We start from the raw sequence: 21,814 nt of genomic DNA, 5'->3' as shown, positions 1-21,814 counted from the left end.
TCTATCGCCAGCTGTCCCTGAATGAGTGCCCTGTGCACACCAAAATGTCACAATACATCGGCACAAACCCCCCAGCCCTGCGACATGTGAATCACCGACAGATGCAGTTGAACAAAGAAGCTGATAAATGCAAGATCAATTCCTCTATTCATTAGTGTGCATAAGCTCTTTTCAAATTCTTGAAGGTTTGAAGAGAAGCATTCGCTTGAAAGATGTGGAGACTGTTTCAGAATAGCCAAAGAAACCTCGGTGTGTGAGAGAGCTATCTGTTCTTTGGTTTAAGGAAAGCAGGAATATGCAAAATCCAGGAAATCTAGAAAGTAAAATGCTGAGTGTTGGGGCTTGATGATGCAGTACTGAAGTGTACGGTTATCTGGAGAAATAGAGGTTCTGGAGATGGATATACATGCTTGCCAAAGGGATAAAAGGCGATTGGAATGATAAGGAGGTTTAGAAGGTGGTATGGTTAAATAGAGATGGGCAAATATAGAGAGGGGAAGTGATTGCAGCTTCTGTGAAGACTTTTAAAAGGGAAAGAATAAATATCTGAAAACGAGCAAATACTTAACTGTCTCCTTTCCCCCATGGCCAACACGCTCAGAAAGCAATCGAAGTATAAACAAAACAATTAATTGCATCTAATTATGGTCTTACTGCCTATTAAGAAGTGATAAGAGGGATTTTTAAAGGTAAGATCCTTCCAAAACACTGGGAAGGACAGTCATGGAGTGGAGGAGTGAAAGAGTACTTGAGGGTTGATAGACATGATGTCAGATATGGAAAAGCTTAGAGAGTAGAGGGGTGTATGAGACAACATGGAGCAGAACTGGTGTTTTGGAAGAGGCTATATAGGAGTGGTGATGAAAAGCAAGTTTGATGTGCAGAACTGGCACCTGACAGAATGAAGGAGGTGGAGGAAGACAAGACATGACTCCTTTGGCTTTGGATTGCTGCTAGATGGGAGCAGAAGGAAACTGAAGGGCAGGCCTAGTGAGCACAGGCAAAAGTAATTCTATGCAGGGCTTGAAATACAGGATGGGTAATTAACAGCAGGTATGTGGTTAAAAAAATGGAGATCTTGCATGTGACTTGATTAGCAGACTCAAATCCAGCTGTCCAGACTGATGAGGCTTCCCAACAAAACTGTGGTGATGTATGAAAGAGGCCTAAATGTAACAGTTGTGTGATTGAATATATGAGGTTGTTTAATGTTTTGAGGCCTCCTTGTGTACTTGGCTTATGGGTTAAATAATTCATTAAGTGCTGAAAAGCGAGTAGCAGAATATTATGGTAACTGAAAATGCATTGAGTGAGCTAGTGAACAAGGAACTGATAAACATGAAATTTGCTATTTACTGCACTTTTCTAGAAAAGAAACCTCAATTCTTTGTTAAATAGCTTAATTTATGATGAGCTATGCTGAAGAGTCTGGCCTCTGGAGAGTTTAGAAAGGGACTCTCTCCTGTAGTCAGCTGTGCCTGGAGGGTAAAAGCCATACTTGGAGTGTCAGCGGTTTATTGGAGGTTAATAGCAGGTAGGCACTGGTGGGAGAAGAGGTGTCTGAGACTTATTGAGAAATGAGGAGAGGCAGGTACAGACTATCCCAAGGGCAGGCTAAACTGAATCCTTCATCTGTACAATAATGCAATCCGCATTAGCTTTTGGAGGACTTTGTAATGCTGTTCTCCCACTGCTAACAGCAACTGCTTATAGATGTTTCAGGCAGGAGAGTGTGTAGCTGAGTGCCCTGCTCAGCAATATGAAAGGGGATGGAGTTACTCTGACAAGGAGCAGCGGTAGAGGACTTTGGTGTTACTGTCTGTGATTGTGGGTTAAACAAAACTTCTAGTATGAGACAGCCTCTTGAGCTGTGCTGTCTCCACAGGGATCTGTCTAGGAATGTGATTGTTGGGAGTAACATTAGAAATGGGACTGGAGATAACCCTCAGGGACTCTTCTTGGTGGGTTTCTTTATCAAGATTTGTTATAAATAGTAATTACAGGTAGTTTAAGAACAAACTTCTTTAGAGTGTTAGGTGGAAAATTTTATTTCCAGAGAAATTAGAACAGAAGACGCCTCTAAACCTTCTAAACTTCCTTTACTTTTCCTTAGTCTGTAACTTGGAGTGAAGACATACAACAACTCCAACTATTTGTCTTAATCAGCCTTACTATTTGTAAGCTGTCGTGACTTCAAAAGCGAGGGCTATTTTTAAAGCTTCTGGCCCAGTAATGTGTAATAACACAGTCTTCACCTTGACATGGAAGTAGCTGAATATAATGTCTGCTAAGTGTGTACGTGCACATGGGTGTATATTTATGTGTGTGCATGTTAATTCTGAAATGTCATTGCATTGAACTATTTTAACAGACCTAATAAAAAACCCCCTGTAATTAATCCAGGATGTATTTAACACTACTTTTGATGTGTGATGACTAACAGGCAAGTAGAAACACTAATTTTCTAGAAAAGTAGACTTTGCTTTGACAAGTTTGTATTATTTCACAAAATTTAAATAAAAATTCTCTCAGAGAAGCTGCTATCTCTCTACTTGAGAAAATGTAACTTTCTTCAATAAAACAAATTCACTTAATATAGTTTTGCACAGTTCCATTGCCATAATGCAAGTCAGTTTTTAAGCCTTAGGATGTTGAGGCAGTTACTGTTTTCCTACAAGGAGCACTTAGAGGGACTCTTGACAGAATAGTTCCTGGTATCAGAAGGAGACTCATACCTATGGTGGTGTCTGCCTGGTTTAACAGGAAGCAGGGATAGGAAAGTTAAGGATGGAGCTGGGTAGATTTGAATGTTTTGACTTTAACACGAGTATTTAAAGGTAGGATCATCTTTAAAGAATCAGTCATCTTGGGAAAGATGAACAGATATCTGGACCCAGAAATTCAATTCTTCTAATGGTGCTCAGTGAACTGTTTTAAGTGGGTCATTTTTATTAAGGGTACTGCATAGTACAACTACTTGTACGCTCCTGACGAGGGCTCGGTATGTTGTGTGACAGTAGCTGCAGCTGGAGAGTGAAGGTCCTTTTTGGAGCTGGGCAGCAGCGTGTCCCTCCTGCGCCCCCGGCCGGTGGCAGAGCGGCGAGCTGGCTGCCTTCCAACCTCACTGCTTTTAGCTATTTTTGCTATTTGCTGCCATTCGTGACAGCAGCTCTCTCCTGGCCAGAGCCCAATTCCTTAACTTGAGGGCAGTAACGTACATTTAGCTTTCCAGCAGCACAACCTAAGAGTTGTGTGTCTGAGCGTGCTTTTAATTCTTCCTTGTAACTCATGTGTTTTGCTCCTATGGGAATCACTTAGCTTGTTGAACTTGGGTGGGAGCTGGGAAAAACCTGAACTTTCAAAGTATTTGAGATTTCAAAAATCCAGCATTCTTTTCCACTGCAATGATCCAAAGATCTTCCTTAGTTTTCGCTTTAAGAAAACCTCTGATTTGCTCCCCTGTATTAAGTAAGCCCAGTGAATGATCCTTGGAGAGAAATGGCTCTGGCAAGGGAGAAAGTGAGAGGTTTCTGGGATATCATCCAATACTTGTCTTGCAGTAAAAGCAATGAAACCGATCTTTTCCTTTGTACTTTTATATCAAAATATATTTTCATTATTAACCAGCAAAATAGCCTGCACTTTAATGTATAATTTAAGTGTTGTGTGCATATTTTGTAAAAACAAAGGTTATTGAAGAACTAACTGAACTACTTCTGACTAATATTGATGATATTTCTTTTAATGTTTTTATGTTAAGCAGTTAATGTTACTTTTTAAATGAAGTCTTCTGGCACTGATGTAAGGGGTTTTAGGATATTTTTCTCGTCTCCTCTTTCTAGAGCCACTATCTGCAAAGTAGGAGTTTCGCATGTACAGTGTAAAGCAGCCCAAACTTACAAACTTCTTTTGATTAAGCACTTGAAGCCTTCTGTGAGAACAATGTTTTACAGGTTAAGTCCATGTAGAGGGACTGGGAAACTGCGTACCTATAAAATGCATTAAAAAATTGGATTTGCAGACAGAAATGAATTGGCTGCCCCGTTTACCCACCCATGATTAAGAGGTTATAATATTATTAATACATCTAATAGCTGGATTAATTTTTAAAAATACAGAAAATAAATCAAGCAGTCGCAACTAGTTATGGAAGCAGGAAACAAAAGTCCTTCTCCATCCCTACCTGAATTATTCTATAAAAGCTTTTTTCTATTTTTGTAGTATAGTTGACATTCCTCTGCGCAAACCTACATGTACTTAGCAATCTTCTCTCTCTTCTGTGAAAATTAGCAGCATGCTACATCAAGTATTAATACAGTGCATTTTTAGTACATTCTGCTGGCAGGGGGATTAGAAAAGTGCTCTCAAGGTGTCACCTATGGTGAATCAGGCCATATGCATGTTGGGACCATTGCTATATAGAGATGGAAAATAAAGAACTTTATTATTGATGGAGTGTAGGAAAATACCAGTTACTTTGTTTGGGGGTACAAAGTATTGAAATAAACTTAGGAATTTCTGCATTGAATTACAAATGACTCTGTTAACTTTTAAATTGCACCTTTCACATCTAGATACAGGGTCAGCGGTACCTAGATGAAGTGCTGTCACTGAAGTTTTAAATTACTTTTGAGCTAATGCAGAGGCAAGTAACTTGCTGTTACTGATGCTCTATTTTGGCTTTGAAATACCTTGCTGAGGCAGTGGCTATGCATCTCACGTGAAAAGTGGTCCTTTCTGTAAGAAAGGCATGGAAAAGAGTACATCTAAAGAGTGGGGCAAGGAAATAATTAAAACTAGTAGTCCTTAAAAGGATATGGGCAAGGAGGAATGTATGAATTACTTGAGCATAGTTACAGAGAATATGCTAAGAAATTTTAACTTGCAGATGAAAACATTTTTGGAACTTCATATAAATTGCCATCAGATTTTTCTTAAGTTCTTGTGTATTTGCTTTCTAAAAATGCTCTTTCCAAGTAAGGCTAAAAACTCAAGACCTTGGTAAGCACAGAACAGGAGAAGAGCCACAAAAGCAGCATCAATGCTACTCTATTTTTAATACATTTGTTTATGTGGAATTGATCCATAAGAATGGATCCAGCAGCTGTGAAAAGGGAATGGGGTTGTGAGCATGTTTCATCTTGAAACTTGATCTTAAAAATCTTCATATTACTGAAAGATATTATTCAAAGAGAGGAGAGCAACAAAATCCATACGAATTGTGTTAATTCTGTAGCATGAAAGCACTATAGCTAATATAATAGGGGTTGAGTAAATCCAAGAGTCCATAGCCTGAAATATTTACATATGAAGTGCTCAAGCAGTGTTAGTGAAAGAAAAACTGTAGTAGTGTTCTGGGAACATCCAAAATTGGAGGAAGAATTGTATTTGCACTGTAAATTATTCACTATAACCCCAGTTCAGCCAAATATTTGCTTATGCTTGAATTCTTCTTCAGGAAAGCATTTAAACAGATATTTGACTTCAGTAAACAGTTATTCACACTTGCAGATGAATTAGAGCCATAAATAGCTTACATAACTTTAATTCAATGGTAAAGTCTTCCCTCACTGGGTCTTCTGTTGGCCATAAGTAGGTGCTATGAGATGGGCTCAGCAGCCCCCCGGGAAGTGCAGCAGTTGGGCATGGGAGTTTGTGGGCTGACATTTAGCTTTCCATGATGCCCTGAACTAGCTGGAGTGGTCCCTGAGCTCATGAGCTGGAATTCTCTCTCCCTCTCCCTCTCCCTCCCTCCCTCCCTCCCTCCCTCTCTCTCTCTCCCCCCCCCCCCCTCCCCCCCCCCCCCCAATTTTGCCTCTTGTTAAGCTTCAAGTGAGGGTGTTTTCCAGCACTGTAGCTTTCCAGCTGATGTGCTCCACCAGTGATTTGGGCTCAGGACCCAGCTAATCAGAAGTACCACCCCCCCCACCCCCCCCCCCACCCCCCCCCCCAAGATACTTAGTGTGGATGTCAGGTCCCAGCACCAACTTCTGCTGTACGTGTCCCATCTGCTTGCTGGTGTAGGTGCCGCAGTGCCGTGCTGTGTTTGGTAAGTGTGGCACCAGGAACAGCTAAAACTGTAAACGGGTAGGCGCTCTGCTGTGCCTAACTGGATTAGGACATATGTTAAGGCAGATTGTAGCTGCCTACCATATGAAGTGATATTAGTTAAGAAAGGTGTTGAGACAAACCAGAGGTGGGTTTTTTTGTCTGTTCTTGTGTTTAAATAATATTTTAGAAGTTTGTTTTTTTTTTTCTTATGTTGACAGTTCAACATAATTGTTTCAGCAACAAAAATAAAACATTTGGAACGTATAGTTTAATGGACCGTAGCTTTAACCAAGCCAGGAACACTGTCAGACTGTAAAGTAAATTCATCTCCTTTTTGGCTTCTCTAAGAGACTTTTTTCCTGTTTCCGCTGACGTTTCTGATTTATTACGGCACCAGTTCTCTAGAGTAAGCATCTGCACTTCAGAGACTCCCTGGTTTTGTGTCTACAATCTTTAAAAGAATTCATCTGATCAGTAATAATATAGATGAGCCTTATAATAAAACTGTCTACTATAATTTTTCGTGTGTTTAAACAATTCAGTTACATATACTTCTAAAGATATGTATACTTTTAAAGATTTATCACAATTGTAATATACAAAGAGCAACACCACTAAGCAAAATGTATAACTTCTGATGCTTGAAGGAGTTCTGGCTGGTTGTGTAAATGAATAGCATACATATAAATGGGTATTTAATAATTTTTTTTGAAATGCTGTATTATTCATCCAGCCATGGCAGTTTCATAGGAGGTATTGTTTTTGATGTACATATTAAATGGCAAATATTTGTTTACATGTCTACTGAATTAATGTGTACTTAATGATTTCAAGTATGCACTTTCTGCTCTTACAATGGGTTTGAAGTCCTGATAGAGTGTTTGCCTCAAAGTTGTTTTCAAATCTGCTGCTAATGGTAAGAAAACACTTGAAGTTGTTGCTACATGACTGTTTGTTGTGTGGCACTACTGTATTCCATGTTTTGTACAAAAGCAGGTGTGTATAGTTCTGTTCTGAAAAAGCCAATGGTATCTGGCTTGCTGCGAACTCAGTCCAAAATTTAGGTTCCCCCACCCTGATTCAAATTGAGTTGTTTCAAGTGTTTAGTGAAACACCATGTTCTGCTGAAATTTAAGCTCTAGTTTTGGCTTAGGAGTTTATCAGAGACCAATATGTGCAAGGGTTTGGGTATTTGTATACTAGTTTTTTGTTCTCTGCAATCATCTCCTAACCATGTCAATGACTCTTTTTTTTTTTTTTTTTTTTTTCCTCCCTTACCCTTTTTTTTTTTTTTTTTTCTCCCTTGCCTATCTTTCTCCGAGAGGTTAACTTTTATAAAGAATCAGTTCCATTCAACACATGGCATTAGACTGTGTTAGCATGTACCTGATTTCAAAAAACTTCTTATAACTTCAGTTTTTATTTCCATACCAAGAACAATTCTGATGGGTATTTAAAAATATTTTTAACCCCAACCGTGTATGGCTATTTGTTTTGACTGAGTCCATGTTTCCCCCCTCAGCATCAAAGGAATGCATTGTTTTAAGTACTGTAGTAACACCTGATCTTAAAGTAAGCAAACATTTAAGGTTACTGTAATATCATTGGGCCTTAAATATATTCAAGGTGCTTGGATGTGATAACTCGTATTTGATATTTTGGGGTTTTTTTAATTCACTTTTATCCCCTCTTAAAATTTGTTGAAGTACCTCTTATATAGATGTCTTGATGACTAGTTGGCGTTTTGGGTGATTCAGTAGCTACACTGGTGAGAGGGGAAGGAAAAAAAAAAAAAGACCAGAAGCGAGATGAGGAGACATGATTGCTCCTTGGAGTGTGATTACACCAGTTTGCCGCAGTTGAACTGTAAACGTCTCCAGTGATCGGCCGCTGCCGCTGCTGCTCTGGGAAAATCTGTGCATATTTTTGTTTCTCAGTACAGCTGTATAGTCGAACAGGGAACGCTCCGGAGAGAACACTATTGAAACTTTTTTCTTTTTAAAATGCAGATATGCCAGTAAGTGAAATTCCCCTAAACTTTAATTATATTTTTACATTTCATTTAAAGTTTCTTGTGCTTGAGTGTATAACTTCTTGTTGCCCATGGTAACATCAAACTTTAACATTCTGCTGTAGCAATGTTAGAATATTTTCCAGGAAAATAATGAGTCTTGTAGACATACTGTATGTTCTTACTTAACAGATCTTCCTTCTATCATCAATTCATAATTGTCCTTTGCCCTGTCAGAGTGTGCATCTAGAGTTCAACACTTTATTTCTTAAAGATTGTCTACCTTTGGGGACTTTGTAGTAACTTGTGGTTTGTTGTGAGCTCTTTCTGGGTTAGCAGAATCTGTTTAACTTAAGAATTTTCTTCCTTTCTACACTTCATACCAGTTTTTTCTGGTACAAATTGGAGGAAAAAGGGGAGACAATTTTTATTCTGTTGTATTACAATTGCATATAGAGATGCTTATTCTTAGAGCAGCAGTGTTGCTATCCTCGTGGTTTACTTGACATTTTGTCAAAATCAAAAATAAATCTGCCAAGATTCTGTCCTAGAATCTCACCAGAGTAGACTCAACTCCAGTGTGTCAGCTGAGATCTGAATAACTTTCTAAAATAGAACATCGTGATTGGAAATCTGGATTTCCGCCCCCCCCCAGGGTTGTAACAAGAAATATCAGAGGCCTCAGAAGTGTGTAGGTGCATTTCTTTCTAGGTCTTATAACACGTGTAATCCGCATATGGATATGATCTTTCTTATACTGACCTGAAGAAACTAAGATAGTCTCCTGAACTACTAGTTTCTGGTTTTGAGGTGTAGAAGGTTGGAAGCACTTGACAGCAAATGCCACCTAATGTAATAATACTGTCTGCTTAAACTGAAAAAGCGACAGAGCCCAGTTCTTTTAGGATCCCCTCCTAATGTGGGAGGAAAAAATGCTGAAATACTGAGTTCGTATCCTCAAAAGTTCTCAGGAAGTCTAACAAAGTCTAATGATGACATTGGATTCATTTGAATCTGCTTGGGCGATGTGGAGACACTCAGCCTTTATTTAAAAGTAGTCAACTGGAATATATTATGGTGGAAGTAATTTCAGTTCTTTGAAGATGTCATTGCAAAATCCAGAATGACTTTTGAATTGGCTAAGTGGAAATTTAGGTGACAGTAATCATATGAGAATTTTGGTAAGTAGAAGGGAGGAAGAAGCCACTTTGAGCAACACTGGCAAAAACCGGTGGGTTCCTCAAGGAAGGGATTTTTTTTTTTCTTTTTTTTTTTTCCCTCAAGAAAGAACTTAGCTGCTCCTTTTCTTTATGGGTAACATACTTGTCAAGTTATTGGTAACATACTTGATGAGCTTGAAGCTTGCTTTTCATAGCTGTGTATAGCAAGCTTTTAAATAGTTTGGTTGGTTTTTTTTTTTATGGATAGTGGGATCTTTGCTAACAGTTCTGGTCTCCTCACATGTATAGGAATAATGAGCCCTTTAGGAAGGGTCTGAAAGTCTCATTTGAGCTGTCACTGCTGGAGTTAGGGGTAGAAACTGTTGTAGAAGTGCCAGTGGAAAGGAAGGAGGAGGGAGGAGAAGGTGGGTGCTTTTGTATGTTTCATAGATACTATTGCATGGCTTGAATTCATTAATTCCTGTAACCTTGTGTGATGGGTTGACCCTGGCTGGTTGCCAGGTGCCCACCAAAGCCGTTCTATCACTCCCCCTCCTCAGCTGGACAGGGGAGAGAAAATATAACAAAGAGCTTGTGGGTCGAGATAAGGACAGGAGAGATATCACTCATCACTTACCGTCACGGGCAAAACAGACTCAACTTGGGGAAATTAACTCACTTTATTACAAATCAACCAGAGTAGGGTAATGAGAAATAAAACCAAATCTCAGAACACCTTCCCTCCACCCCTCCCTTCTTCCCGGGCACAACTTCACTCCCGGCTTCTCTACCAACCCCCCCCAGTGGCACAGGGGGACGGGGAATGGGGTTTACGGTCAGTTCATCACACGTTGTTTTCTGCCGCTTCATCCTCCTCAGGGGCAGGACTCATCACACTCTTCCCTGCTCCAACGTGGGGTCCCACCCACGGGAGACAGTCCTCCACAAACTTCTCCAACGTGGGCCCTTCCCACGGGCTGCAGTTCTTCACGAACTGCTCCAGCATGGGTCCTTTCCACGGTGTGCAGTCCTTCAGGAGCACAGACTGCTCCAGCGTGGGTCCCCCACGGGGTCACAAGTCCTGCCAGAAAACCTGCTCCGTGGGCTCCTCTCTCCACAGATCCGCAGGTCCTGCCAGGAACCTGCTCCAGCGCAGGGTTCCCACGGGGTCACAGCCTCCTTCGGGAAACCCACCTGCTCCGGCGTGGAGTCTTCCACGGGCTACAGGTGGATATCTGCTCCACCGTGGACCTCCATGGACTGCAGGGGGACAGCCTGCCTCACCATGGTCTTCACCACGGGCCGCAGGGGAATCTCTGCTCCGGCGCCTGGAGCATCTCCTCCCCCTCCTTCTTCACTGGCCTTGGTGTCCGCAGGGTTGTTTCTCTTACATGTTCTCACTCCTCTCTCCGGCTGCCGAATCTGCCTGTCCCAACTTTTTTTTCCTTCTTAAAAATGTTATCACAGAGGCGTTACCGCTATCGCTGATTGGCTCGGCCTTGGCCGGCGGCAGGTCCATCTTAGAGCCGGCTGGTATTGGCTCTCTCTTGAACACAGGGGAAACTTCCAGCAACTTCTTACAGAAGCCACCCCTGTAACCCCCGCCGCTACCAAAACCTTGCCAGCAAAACCAATACACCTTGAGCTGTTTTGTCAAGACTGATGTTTGGCTGAAATGAAAATGAACAGTCCCATGACATCTGCACTGCTGCCTCAATTAGACATAGGCTGCCTCCTTGTTTGATGTATAATATTTGAGCTCTTCCTGAAATTGGCTGCCTATTGCAACTAACTGCCTGCAGTGACCTACTGCTGCTGAACAGGTTGGGAAGAGTCCTACCTGAATGAAGATGGAGATTGGAAAAGCCTCTTCATCTTTAATCTCTGAATGAGAAGTGGAGCAGTGTGTGTGGTGTAGGACTTTTAACGGCTTTGCTGCTCCCCTTTTTACAGCATTGTTTGGAATGGTGAATGTTGGTATTAAAATCCACCAGAAGGCAAGAAGTCAACCGTCATCCATGTCTTTGCAAAGAAAAAGAGCTCTGCTTGCTGTGTGAGGGAGCCTAATAGATCCCACCCATGTGAATTGCCCTGGAAGCAGGCTAAACATAGACAGTGTCAACCACCTAGGAACTTTACATGTTTAAGTAAATATGGGCCACTCAATCTGTTTGTTTTAAATTTCACTTCTTGCTTTCCTTATCCATTTGAAAAAAAACCCAGTTTTTCCTCCAAAACTCTTGACACATACTTGTTTTGGTCTCTTTTTTTAAAGAGGAACAGTTTATATTGTAGCACTGTTTCTTTCATATTAACCCAAATGTTTTGCAAGATTATATGGTTTTGAATAAATTCAGATCTTAGAGAAATTCTTGGCTTGTCCAGTACTTAATGAAATTGTTGCCTATTTCTGCTAGTGGAAACCCTGCTTCCTTGTGGCTCGGATAAATCTTGAGAGTGATCTAAAAGGAATTTTTTTATGCCTTAAGTAGATTTTTTGTGTGTGTGAATTAGATGTTGTCCATACGTTTGTGTTTTCTATAAGCTCCATTTGTGGAAGGAAAATGATAGCACATCTTCAATAATGTCTTGCTGACAGAGGATCAGATGGTGTTAATGCTGAGGCTGTTAAGTGGGGGGTAATAGTGTGTTTGTTTGACTGGGAATGAAATACAGTGGTTTGTAACCATGATAGAAAGTTATAAGCAGAAAGTGGCAATGAAATCTGAGTCAAGTGCTTTGCTTGGGAAAATTGACAGCACTTAAACCCTTTTTACACAATAGCTTGTTTTTATACTGCTGTAAGTCTCTCTTCATTTCATGCTTCTGTTGCTAGGAAGTCCATTGTATTTGTCACAATGTTTTTAAATGTGAAAGAATATTTTTAAATAATTCAGTTCTGGGCTACAGAAATGTGCTAATTCTCTTTACTGAAGCCATAAACCAGAGCTTTAGATAACTTTCTAATGTTACTCACTCTAAATATGCTCTGGAGTTTATCCAGATCTGTCTTAGCCAGTTCATTCTCCTGTTTTTGGTGTTTGGCGGCTTTGGTGTTTTTTTTTGTTTTGTGTGGGGTGGTTTTTTTTTTTTTTTTTGTACATGTGGGAGTTTTTGTTTGTTTTTCCTCCTTTGCTGGGCATGACCCAACAGTCTGTCTCATTAGAGAAGGCCATCTATGGGGTTGCTCATGTTTTTCCTGGGAGAGGTTCTGCTGGGCAGTGTCCTTGAAACTGGGTCCCTGCTGACTTTTGCAGTTGAACGCTACTTTCAATAAATGGAATTTCTCTGATATGGTCACTTTTCCAAAGTGCTTTAAAGCATTAGGGTAAAGCAGGAAGAATAACATAAATACTCTATTTTATGGAAATTAGACCTGATTTAAGCAAGAAACTTGCATTTTCTTTACTTGGAGGCCTTTGTGTACGTGATTATTGAGTTAATGAGTACATATGTATGTATTGATGCTAATGGAATTAAACTAGCTTGATTTAACAGAAACAATGTTGCACTGTTATAGACTATATATCCCATATATAGTTCCATAGTTTGCTGTGAAATAGTTTGTAATCACTCACCTTTGTGTAGGTTGCTTGACTAACGTGTGTATCAAATCTTTCTTTTTCAGATCTGCCTTGAGTGACGTTTGACAAAAAATGTTACAGCGGTTTTGTCTCTGGAAATGGTTAGCTGTAGGGATTGCAGTTGCTACTATCTTAGCAGTTTGTTTGGCCCAGAATGATGAAGGTAAGGTTTTTTGCTGTGGGGGCATAGCTGTGGGAGGGCTGGGATGATTTTGTGATTGCATTTTAATTCTGCCCCCCCCCCCCCCCCCCCCCCCGTTATTAATTGAAAAGGTAGTTTGATATTTAGTAGGAAAGAGAGGTTACAATAAAGAAAGATCTGGGTATGTTTCATGACTTCAAGCATCTGCCAATGATTGTATTTTACAAAGCTGTTGATTTACCAGGCAAGATAAAAATATTAAGTTATGATTATTCGGTATTGGACTCTAGCATTAAAATTTGTTTCCTCTTATTCATTGAACTAATACTTTACCTTGCTTTATTTGTAAATCAACAGTTACAGCACTTGGAACAGGAGTTTGAAAGAGAATTGTTTACGGGCTGTATACATACCTGACCAAAAACTTGAGAAGAGATCCACAATGAGGGTCTTCTAGAGAAACAATACTTCAGAAATCCTGGAATGTGGCACCAGTAGCTCATGTTCATCCTCACAGCATTTTTTTGAATTTAATTAAGATATACCAGAAATGTGTTCTGCCAATTATCTATAGTAATAAAAAATTAGACCTAGATAACTGCTTATGATTTATTCTTTTGAATAATTTAAAAAAGTTGAAGAGCTGAGTTTGACAGACTTGTTCTTAAGTACCCTTAAGAATAATGAGGGGATAAGTGAAAACTGAGTACGATATCAGAATGTCTGTAATGAAGTTGCTCATTGTAAGTGGCACTTGTGCCTTCCATGTAGGTAAGCTGTAATAGTGCGTATTTATGACTTATTCTTGCAGCTGGATTATCTTTTTAGAAAACTGTTTTGGCAGTTATGAAGTATCGTAGTTTTGATTTTTTTTTTTTTTTTTTTTTTTTTGTGAGAAGTCTTCAATTCTACTTGAATTTTGTTTAGGTTTTTTGGTATCAAGTAGAAAGTATATTTTTCTTGCTCTATTACTTGTTTTCCAAATGTCCTTTTATTCCCTTCTGTCCCCTAGCCTGACTCTACATTATATTTGACATCCGTAATAGACAAGAAAACTAATTTAATTTTATCCACTTTTATACACTGTCATTAGAGCTGTCATTCTCGAGACTGAAGTGAATGAGCTGCTCATATTTCAGATACTTGATCTATGCTTGGATACAATTAGCTTGCTTTCTAATCATTTGTTATAGTGGAGGAGTGGGGCCATTATGCTTTGCAGCGTTGGACTTGGTGATGGTTGTGAAGTGGTCTTTGAGCACCAAAATGCTAGACTTGAGGGAGGAGAGGCCGCATGGCAGTGGGATGTCCCCTGGCATGGTCAGGAGCATGGGATGAAGTGGATGCTGGAGAGCAATGGGAATAAGTTGAGGGGAGGGGACGAAAGCAGGATGATAGGACTGCACTGAGCTATACCCCTTCTGGGGTCATGAAAAGAGAGCGCTCATGGTAGGCTGAAAATATGAAGCAATACTTTTTACTGTGATCTTGTTTGCACTCACGTAGGCAACATTGTAATATTAATCCAAAAAGACATCTTTGATCAAAGTAACATTATGAGTTTCAGTTGAATACCAATTTCTAGTTACACTTGAATGATGCTGAAGGGTGCAAAACACATGGCACAGATGCCCCAGAAAGTATAGTGGTAGACAGGTTGGTATTTCAGAATAGGAAAACAGATGCCTCAGGTTTCAATTTTTGTCCTTTCTACTTCTTGTATGACAAATGTCCATGTTCATTAATGTCCCTATCTCAAAAAGTATGCAGATTGTACTTTTTTGTTACAGGTGATTTAAAGGAAGGGAAAGATACTTGTCCGCAGTTATATGTAAAGCTGTCATTCATTAATGATAGTGTGACTGAAAACGTATAACAACTTCCCTACTTTAGAAGGCTGTAAACATGTAGTTGCAGTTAGTGATCTGTTGTTCATATAACTGTTTGTTGCCTGATGGGGTCATGTGGTACAAGAGAATCTGTGCAACTCTGTCAGTTACTGTGAGGAGGTGAAAATTGCATCACTGACAGATAGCAATGGCAGCAGAAATGCAGCTAATTAGATTTCTTTTCGGTTTTTAAATTGCCTTGCACCAGTTTGACTTTTTATTTGCTGCTTATATTGAATGCTTGCAATAGTGCTATGAAAACTTGCTAATAAAAATTTCACTATGTCACTAGGACATGGAGAAGACCTGAAAATACAAATATTTTATAAAGGTCTAAATCTTGTGGACAGCTTAGCAATATATCTACTCCAAATATCCACCACTTTGGGGGCAGTATTCAGACAGTATCGGGGTTTTACAGACTTCCTTTCAGTGCATTAACTTAGATGCTTGAAATTTCGTGTTTTCTGTCTAAGCCAGTTTCAGATGAGTTTACAAGTATCCCTGCTGGCGTGGCCACATCATGATATTCCTTCTGGGTTTTTTGAATGTGTTTTTTTGTTTTTGTGTGCGGGTTTTTTTGGTTGGTGTGTGGTTTGTTTGGGGTTGGGGTTGTTTTTGTGTGGTGTTTGGGTTTTTTTGTTTTGTTTTTTGTCCTGGCTCATGCCATTTTTTTAGCACAGAACCCAAACTTGGTTTTATCCTTAATGATAATGTTCTTTTATGTAGTCTGAACAGAGGGGGCTTTGCTTTTCAGTGAATATAAATTTGATGCATGTAGCCAAGAATATTGGTACTTTACGGGGAGAAAAGAAATGCTATTGCTTGAAGAACATGTAGCACCCTGATACAAACTCAAGAATGAACTGATTTTTTTTCCCCCACCATGTTCAGGAAAGGGTAAATTTAGTGAAAAGTACTTCTAATATCTTCAAGGTACTTCATATAAATACCGTAATGCTATAATAGAGAAAAAAATTTTATGGAAATTAATTTAAGCCAGGGTGGGGTACTGGTTACTCAACAAATGCCACCTAGCTAATGAGGCAATGCTTATAAAAACAGTTACTTTGAAATATGTTTCTTGCAGCCAAATAGAAAACTATGTTCTGTACTTAGATCATTGCAGAGAAGTACTTTGGCATGCCTGGGACTGGTAGAGTTGTTCTGCTTTGCCATAGCAAAATTTGTAATCTAACATAGAACGTATAAAAGATGCATTCTTTTAGCAATTGCAATTTAAAAACAGTGTAGTTATTTTAACAGCAGAACAATCATGAATTCAAACGGGAAAAATCAATTATGGCAGAAATTATAACCTCTTTCTTTGCATCTAGCATGCAAATGATCTGTATTCGTGGTTGTAGCTGTGCATATTTAGTTAGTTGTATGCCTCACTGTATTTTGCTCCATTAGCTCGTACTTTCTCTATTTCGGATGTTTTTGCTTGACCTCCTGAGTCATCAAATCTTCCCCAGCCACAGCAATCAATGATGTTACAAAGTAGCCTTAAAAACTTTATCAAGGACTGCCTTGGAAATAGTTAGGCTTTCTTCCTATACTTAATAGAAAGCTTCCCCAGAATCTCATTTGTTCGTTTGGCTCGATGCTATTGTCTCCTAGAAGTGAGACAATTTATTCATGGCTAGCTCATAATGCCTGTGCAATCTTTCAGTTCAGGTAATGTATTTCCATCACTGGTGTTTCTGCTCTCCAGCCAAAGAAACATTTGGAGAGCAGTAATTCCCCCTTTTGGTTTTTGCTTGCTAAACTAAACAAACACGTTTCCGTAGGCTGCCCTTGCAAAGTAGATTCTCCTTCCCCTTGTGATCCCGGTAGTCCTGCTATGTCCGTCTTTTCAGCTACATTGCTCTCTTGAACATGCTTGCTGGCATTTGTATTTTGTGTCCAGGTGACATCCTGACAGTTCTTCACGATGCCAGCTGTGCTTTTCTGTGTTGGAGTTACTTCACTCAGTAAAGTATTTTGTGCACTGATGGCTGGTGGTTGTGCTGTAATGTAATAAAACTCTGTCTTTTTCTATTGTCATCTATAACTGCTAGGCCTTTAGGCGTTTTTTTTCACAGCAGTGTTTTTGTCAGTGGTGTCTAAGTGACATGCACAGCAATGTCAAATCTGTGCTCAAGTTTGTTTTCCGTTTCTGCCACTAATAAATTTGTGTCCTGCATTTCTTATTCCAAGATTTCAGTGAGCTGAAATTTCAGTTGTGTTACTACTCATTTGTAGAGAACTCTATCACCTTTCAGGACAAAGTAACCATTTGAACTAAGTCTGCTTGTGGTCTCATTTGAGCCATCTCTCTTCAGGTGGTACTTAAAATTTTCATGCTAATCCAGCCTTTCCAGCTTAACCGTTTCCTGCGGGGAGTATGTAAAATCTATTGATGAAATGCAAATACTTTGTATCTACTGTAGTCCCTTAGTATTAAAAAAACCACACACACGCCAAAATTATTAAAAAGCCAATTATTTTGTTAGAGTTATCACATTAGTCTCAATCTACTGTTGATAAACCCATTCAGTGTTTTTTTTCCAATGATGTCTTTGTATTATTCTTTTGCTCAATCTTATGGTATGCCAGAATAAATGTAAGACTGTGGGTTGATAGGTAACAAGTGGTGGTGGTGGTTTGTTTGTTTGTTGGTGTTTGTTTTGTTGTTTTGTTTTGTTGAGGTTTTTTTGTTTGGGTTTTTTTTTTTTTTGTTTTAAGAAATAAATCTGGTTTTATGATTTCTGCTGCCTGTAGTTCTCTCTTTTTCCAGGCAGGAGAAAGACTGCAAAGATTATTTTTTTTTTTTAGTAATATTTTAGCTTAAGTAAAAGTAGAAATGTCAGTTATAGCCTTGCAATATGTGAAATTAGGTCAGCTACAATCTCTTATTTTCAGTGCTACTCTATTAAATTCAGAGGCAAACTCTCAAGCTAAAAGCAGCCGTGAGGAGAAAGGTGGAAACCCAGGATCCAATTCCTTTCTTTCTTTTTTTTTTTTTTTTTTTTTCCTTAAATCCAACCTATGTGACTAGAAGAAACACTTCAGCAGCAAACTTTTGGTCAGTAGAGAAGGCTGCTGAATTTATAAGCTGCCTGTGTGCACTTTCATGCCACACCAAACTGATCAAGCAGAAATGATCATTTGACGATTAACAGATTTAATAGTCTTCAGCATTTAGACTAAGTAGATACCCATCATGAAGGATATAACTGCGAACTTGGTGGTACTAGTAATTTATTCTTTACTCTTAAAAGATGAAAGACAGACCAAAATAATTCTGATCACTGTTTAAAAACCAAAGAAAACCAAAAGCAAACCTGATGGTCCACCAACAAAAGTTGCAATGATTCCGTCACTAGGATTTTCAGAAGTGTTTAATGGGATTGTGAATTGTGGCAATCTGTTTAATATAATGGCATCTTGGAAGGATTTTTGAAGATAGTCATTTGTTGGGGCTGCTTTTAACCTGAAGCTGACTTGTTTTGCCTTTTTTTTATACACAAATGAATAAAAGGTTTGAGAAGTCCCTTAAGTTTCACTTGAAGATTTTTAGCTGTAAAACAAGAAACACCTACTTTTTTTTGTTTGTTTGTTTGGTTTTTTGTTTTTACCTTGGCTGTAAAGCTGGCTGCGTGGGAAGCTGCCCAAGGTAACAGATTGCCAGGTGAGCCTGACTGTCTGCCTGGCTGTGCTGAAGGAGCTGCTTGAGAATAATCTCCTCCTACCACTGAGAGAAGGGTGTGGCGGGATGGCTGGTTTAAAAGTAGACTAAAGGCAGGCCTTGTTTCCATCAACATTAAGGTTTTTGGCCTTTGTATTGAAAGAACAGAAACTCTTATTCCTGACTTCTTTTGCATGTTAAAAAAAACCCAACCAAAACTAAAACTACTACGTGGGCAACTAGAGCTCACTGGGTTTATTTTCCATTGGCTCAATAAGCTGAACTGACTCACCCTATGGCTGCGTGACTGCTAGATCTGCAGCAGGGGAGGGCGATATCAAGTCTCGAAGGGCTCAATAGCAGCTTCCAGGTTAGGCATAATGTAAGACTGTATCCTCCCTGGATTCTTAAAACGAAACTCAGACTTTGCAAGGTATGTGGGCCAGGCAGGAAGAAACACATCTCTTGCCAACTTCAACACTTAGGTTAAGTCCATCAATAGTTAGTGCTGGCATCTGTAATGAAATAAAATTGAGGCTAATCAGAAGGTTTACTTATCCAAATATGTATTGCACTTCATAAGGGCTAAGAAGACTTTTTTTTTTTTTAATCAGGATGTAAGGAATAGCCATTTAAATGGTCTTTAACTTTACCCTGAGTGGGAGATTGCTTTTTAAATAACGGTTTTCCTGTGGAAAACACAACTGTGCAATTCACTCTTGCCAAGGATTGTTCAGGCATAAGCTCCTTCAGCTGTTTTTCTGCTGCATGGGGCCTCCCTGTATCAGTTACTGTCATTTATTCAGTCTAACAGAGTCTAATGCTACAAAAATTGAATAAAGGGCCTTACAAATCACTTTAAGAGGCTACTTTAAAAATAAAATAGTTTCAGATCTTGATATATTACTGTTGGGCAGGAAATTAACTCAGGAAAATGCATATTTGAATACGTGTAGCTCATTTATCGTTCCCTGAGCCCTATACTGTACATATCCAGTGAAAGAAGAGAAATGCAAACAGGTGCTTGCCCAAGGGCTGCCTGGGAAAGCCTCAGTTCTTCAGAACAGAAGTAATTTGTTTGTTTTATGGAAACTTGCTGCTTTTGGTTGGGAGCTCTGGCACTTGGCTCTGCAGTGATCCTAAAGGGAAAAGAGCTGTTGTTCTTGATGTCTTTGAATTGTAGTTCAGCCATTAGTTCTTCTGAAGGGTTTAGTTCTTCAACGTGTAACTGATGGGATGTCTTGAAGTGCCAGTAGCAATGCTTTGACTCTGCAGAAGATCAATTTCCCTTAGGCAAGGGGCGAGTAAAATTCATGAAACATGGGCATCAGAAACAAGGTTCATCTTGGTTAATGTGCAAATTTCAGCCCTCAGTCTCCTGGTAGAAGTGCCTGTGTGCTCCCTGTGATGGTGCTGGGATGGATGAGGCAGGAAGCCACTTGTTGAGAAGCAACAACTTCCAGACTCTAACATCCTTGCAACATGACTGTGGGATCTAGCTAGGAATGAACTTCTAGGCACTGGCCTACCAAGTTCTTTCTGCTCAGCCTTATTCTTTGGCACACAAGGTGTTGTGTGTTGGATTGCCTGGATTATATGGTTGTGAGCATTTATGTTCTTTGGGTCACCTAGGACTTGACTGACCTGAGCCATCCCTTGGTGTGGGAAAGCTGTGAATACTGAGCTGGTGCTTTTCCTCCAAGGTCCATGTGCCCTTACTGAAGGTGAGATTCATGTCTGGGAAGGGAGGGCCTGGTGCAGGGAAAGAAGAAACCCTTCTGAAAGTGCACTGGCACAATTTGTATCCCCTCTGTAAGAGTAGCTTGGAATGTGGGACTTTCATACAGTAAACTATAACTCCAATGATACTAGGCTGAGCTCCTAAAAATCAGCAACAGTTGTGTCTGTTCATATGTTGGTTTATAGCCATAGAGCATGTGTGTTGAGCAGAGCTAACCCTTCTACTGGTCATTCTTGTTTTTTGATAGTAATGTTTGAAAGAGTCTTGAGTGGAAAGATGTATTTGTGTAACTTTATATCAAAACACTGAGTAAATTGTCAAACAGAATTAGAGTAAGGAAGTCAGGTTTTCAAGAATGCTGTATCTGTGATCTCCATCTCATGTCCAGATTTCACAGAACAAATTAACCACTTCCATTGAAATTAATTCCTTTCAGCCTAGAGAGATGGTGCACTGACATAGTGTGAATAGGACAGTGCTTTCTCAGATGTGGTAGATTTCTCCCTTAATTTGGCGGGGATGAGGTAGGATTTGTGTGTATTGCTGGGTACAGAGGATTATACTGTAACCGCTCTGCTTATTATGAATTGAAGCTATTCAGTCATTAATATTCTGAATTTAATTGTGAACATGCATGTGTTAATGTAAAGTGTGTATACACATGTGCATTTTGCATCTCTGTTTTAAGTAGCATAAATATGTTGAAGGCAACAACCTTTCCTACACAGAGCTTGGTTTAGCTCTACTGATGTCTTTCCCTCTGGGCTTGAATTAACTGCCAAGGTCCCCCCTTCTGCATACATGTACATTCTTAATTTCAATCTAAACAGAAGCTGCTTCTGTTTAATTCTTCAAAATACTATTCCAAGCAATCCTTTGTTTTGTGGGTTTTTTGCGTAGTTCTATGTGTTCTGACGTTGTTCCCTAGAAGATAAACTCCATCTGTACTAATCCGGTAAGTCTGTCTCTTGATTACCTGCTGAATTGCTGCAATACTTCCAGCTGGATCACCAGAACCTGCTTGTTTCATTTTATTCCAGTTTTCTCTTAAGCATAAACATATTTACAGATCAGTAGTCCGCTTGATCTAGTAGTAAGATAGCTCATACTAATTGACCATGTTTCTTTACTAGGAGGTCCTTAATAAGAACAGATGTAAATATTTTAACTTGGATATTTATCAAAATAACTTTGGAGGAAATCAGACTTTGAAATTGTTTTTGAAGAGCAATAACTAGACTAGTCTGACTCTCAAAAAACTAGCAGAGATATGCTACAAATGATGGCATTTAAAATCTGCCTATGTCCCTTAATGCTTTATTACTCATACCATGGTCCACCATTTTTGAGTTGTTTGTATTCACATATTTATTGTATATGTAGCAGTAGTTTGGAAGCTGAAAATTCCTGTGTGTGTCATGGTGATGTGGGAGGCTAGTAATCTTTTTTTACAGTAAAAAGTATGACTGCAGCAGACTATTTGTGTCAACACAGAAGCTTTGAGCTACTCGGAGTTGAGGTTGGTTATAGGTAGCCTGCAAACATAGGTGGGTTCCAGTAAGC

At 39.4% G+C, this 21,814-nt stretch overlaps 1 protein-coding gene across 23 annotated transcripts in view; it reads left to right on the top strand.

The window, feature by feature from the left end:
• The window catches only part of PCDH15 (protocadherin related 15), an 852,429-nt gene that overhangs the window by 451,238 nt on the left and 379,377 nt on the right, over window positions 1-21,814 (top strand). For 21 of the 23 annotated variants that reach the window (XR_003925762.2, XR_003925760.2, XR_003925761.1 and 18 more), the window contains one exon: window positions 12,851-12,969. The exons of 1 other annotated variant lie outside the window; for it this stretch is intronic. Coding sequence is in view for 18 of the 22 variants with exons in the window: in XM_030030447.1 (XP_029886307.1) it covers window positions 12,879-12,969 (91 nt within the window). In the remaining 4 variants the exon portion in view is untranslated. Of the gene's footprint in view, window positions 1-12,298; window positions 12,551-12,850; window positions 12,970-21,814 lie in introns of those variants that run through there. One more of the 23 variants, XM_030030437.2, reaches the window with a different exon arrangement.

Source organism: Aquila chrysaetos, chromosome 11 (assembly GCF_900496995.4).
Source record: "Aquila chrysaetos chrysaetos chromosome 11, bAquChr1.4, whole genome shotgun sequence".
Lineage (NCBI taxonomy): Eukaryota > Metazoa > Chordata > Aves > Accipitriformes > Accipitridae > Aquila > Aquila chrysaetos.
Note: the sequence above shows the minus strand (reverse complement) of the source record. Positions and strands in the feature narration are given on the sequence as shown.